Source organism: Perkinsus marinus (assembly GCF_000006405.1).
Source record: "Perkinsus marinus ATCC 50983 genomic scaffold scf_1104296955874, whole genome shotgun sequence".
Classification (NCBI taxonomy): Eukaryota; Perkinsozoa; order Perkinsida; family Perkinsidae; genus Perkinsus; species Perkinsus marinus.
In genome coordinates this window covers 515899-517186 of record NW_003207677.1, presented here as the reverse complement: position 1 = coordinate 517186, position 1288 = coordinate 515899, and the positions used below count along the sequence as shown (strand labels likewise).

At 47.4% G+C, this 1288-nt stretch overlaps 1 protein-coding gene across 1 annotated transcript in view; it reads left to right on the top strand.

Moving 5' to 3' along the window:
- Positions 1-1288, top strand: part of Pmar_PMAR020541 (uridine cytidine kinase i, putative) — a gene marked incomplete at both ends in the record, with an annotated part of 2156 nt that overhangs the window by 398 nt on the left and 470 nt on the right. The window contains 6 exons of the mRNA XM_002775515.1: positions 1-102; positions 153-237; positions 298-370; positions 418-494; positions 547-611; positions 656-860. The exon at positions 1-102 is cut by the window's left edge and continues 4 nt beyond it. Coding sequence (XP_002775561.1) covers positions 1-102; positions 153-237; positions 298-370; positions 418-494; positions 547-611; positions 656-860 — 607 coding nt within the window. The remainder of the gene's footprint in view (positions 103-152; positions 238-297; positions 371-417; positions 495-546; positions 612-655; positions 861-1288) is intronic.

Genomic DNA, 1288 nt, shown 5'->3' with positions numbered 1-1288 from the left:
GAACGAAGAGGAGAAGAAGAAGGCGTATGCGGGTGACTTTGATTTCGACTCGCCTGATGCTATTGATTTCGAGGAGCTCAAAGACTGTGTCAGAGATCTGCGGTGAGAACATCGGTTATGTTAAGGAGTTGAGTGAGGTTGCCTGGGGGTAGGTCCTGGCATGATGTGCATATCCCCCTGTACGACTTCACTAAGCACGCTAGGAAGGAAGAGACGACAACGTTGAAGGCGCATCAGGTGAGTGCATATCTCAGGTTCATCGAGGAAAGATTCAATTGAGGTCCGTTGTGGTGTCAGGTTATTATTGTCGAGGGAATTCTGATATTCAATGATCCTGAATTGCGTGATCTGATGGACTTGAAGATATTCGGTAAGCTACGGCTGGTCGCCTCCACTCCATTGACTTGTGTGTCCCAGTCGAGTGTGATGCGGATATACGCCTAGCCCGTCGGGTCATCAGAGACATCGCTGAGCGAGGACGTGAACTCGAAAATGTGAGTCCGCGGCATTGGGATGAGATTGTTCATAATCTCCCATGTACATCAGGTGCTCGGACAGTATCAGAGGTTCGTCAAGCCTAGTTACGAGAAGTATGTTGAACCAGGAAAGAGGTAAGGAGCGAAAGATCTGAAAGAAGTGTGGTATTGTTGATCAGGTTCGCCGATGTGATTATTCCGAACATTGGCGAGTCGATCAACTATGTTGCGATTGATATAATATCGCAACACATAAGGCTGCAGTTGGCGGCTCGTAAGAGACATAAGCATCATGTTAGAAGGGCGCATTCTCATTATCGCCATCCGCGTCATGACAGTGCCCTCACCGAAGCGGCTCTGACACCGACTAGGTATTCGACTGATGTAAGACTCCTTTGATTGGTCCATACCGTAACTTTGTCAACTCTCAGGGTGTGCAGGATACATCACATTCGTCTGATGGTGTTGGGCTGCAAGGGCTGTTGATTGATCGAATGAGCCTCAATAGACTCATCAACACGCCTAAGAATTGTTGACTCGTGCTCAGCTGCTCAAGCTTAAAGTGTATTACAATAGAACCATTCCTGTACGACGCCGCTCGCCTGATGCCTTCTGTTTCTATGTTCTCTTACGTCTTGATAGATTACTGATTGTTGAGTGGGGTGATGGTGTATAATCGTTTGGGATTTCGGCCACGATGTAGATAGCGCGCGCCGGATTGGCTATACATCGGAATTTTTACCCATAAACGTTAACGGTTACGTTTGCTTTCTCCTTGTTTTCGTCCTTAGCAACGATTATGTGTTGCCTTT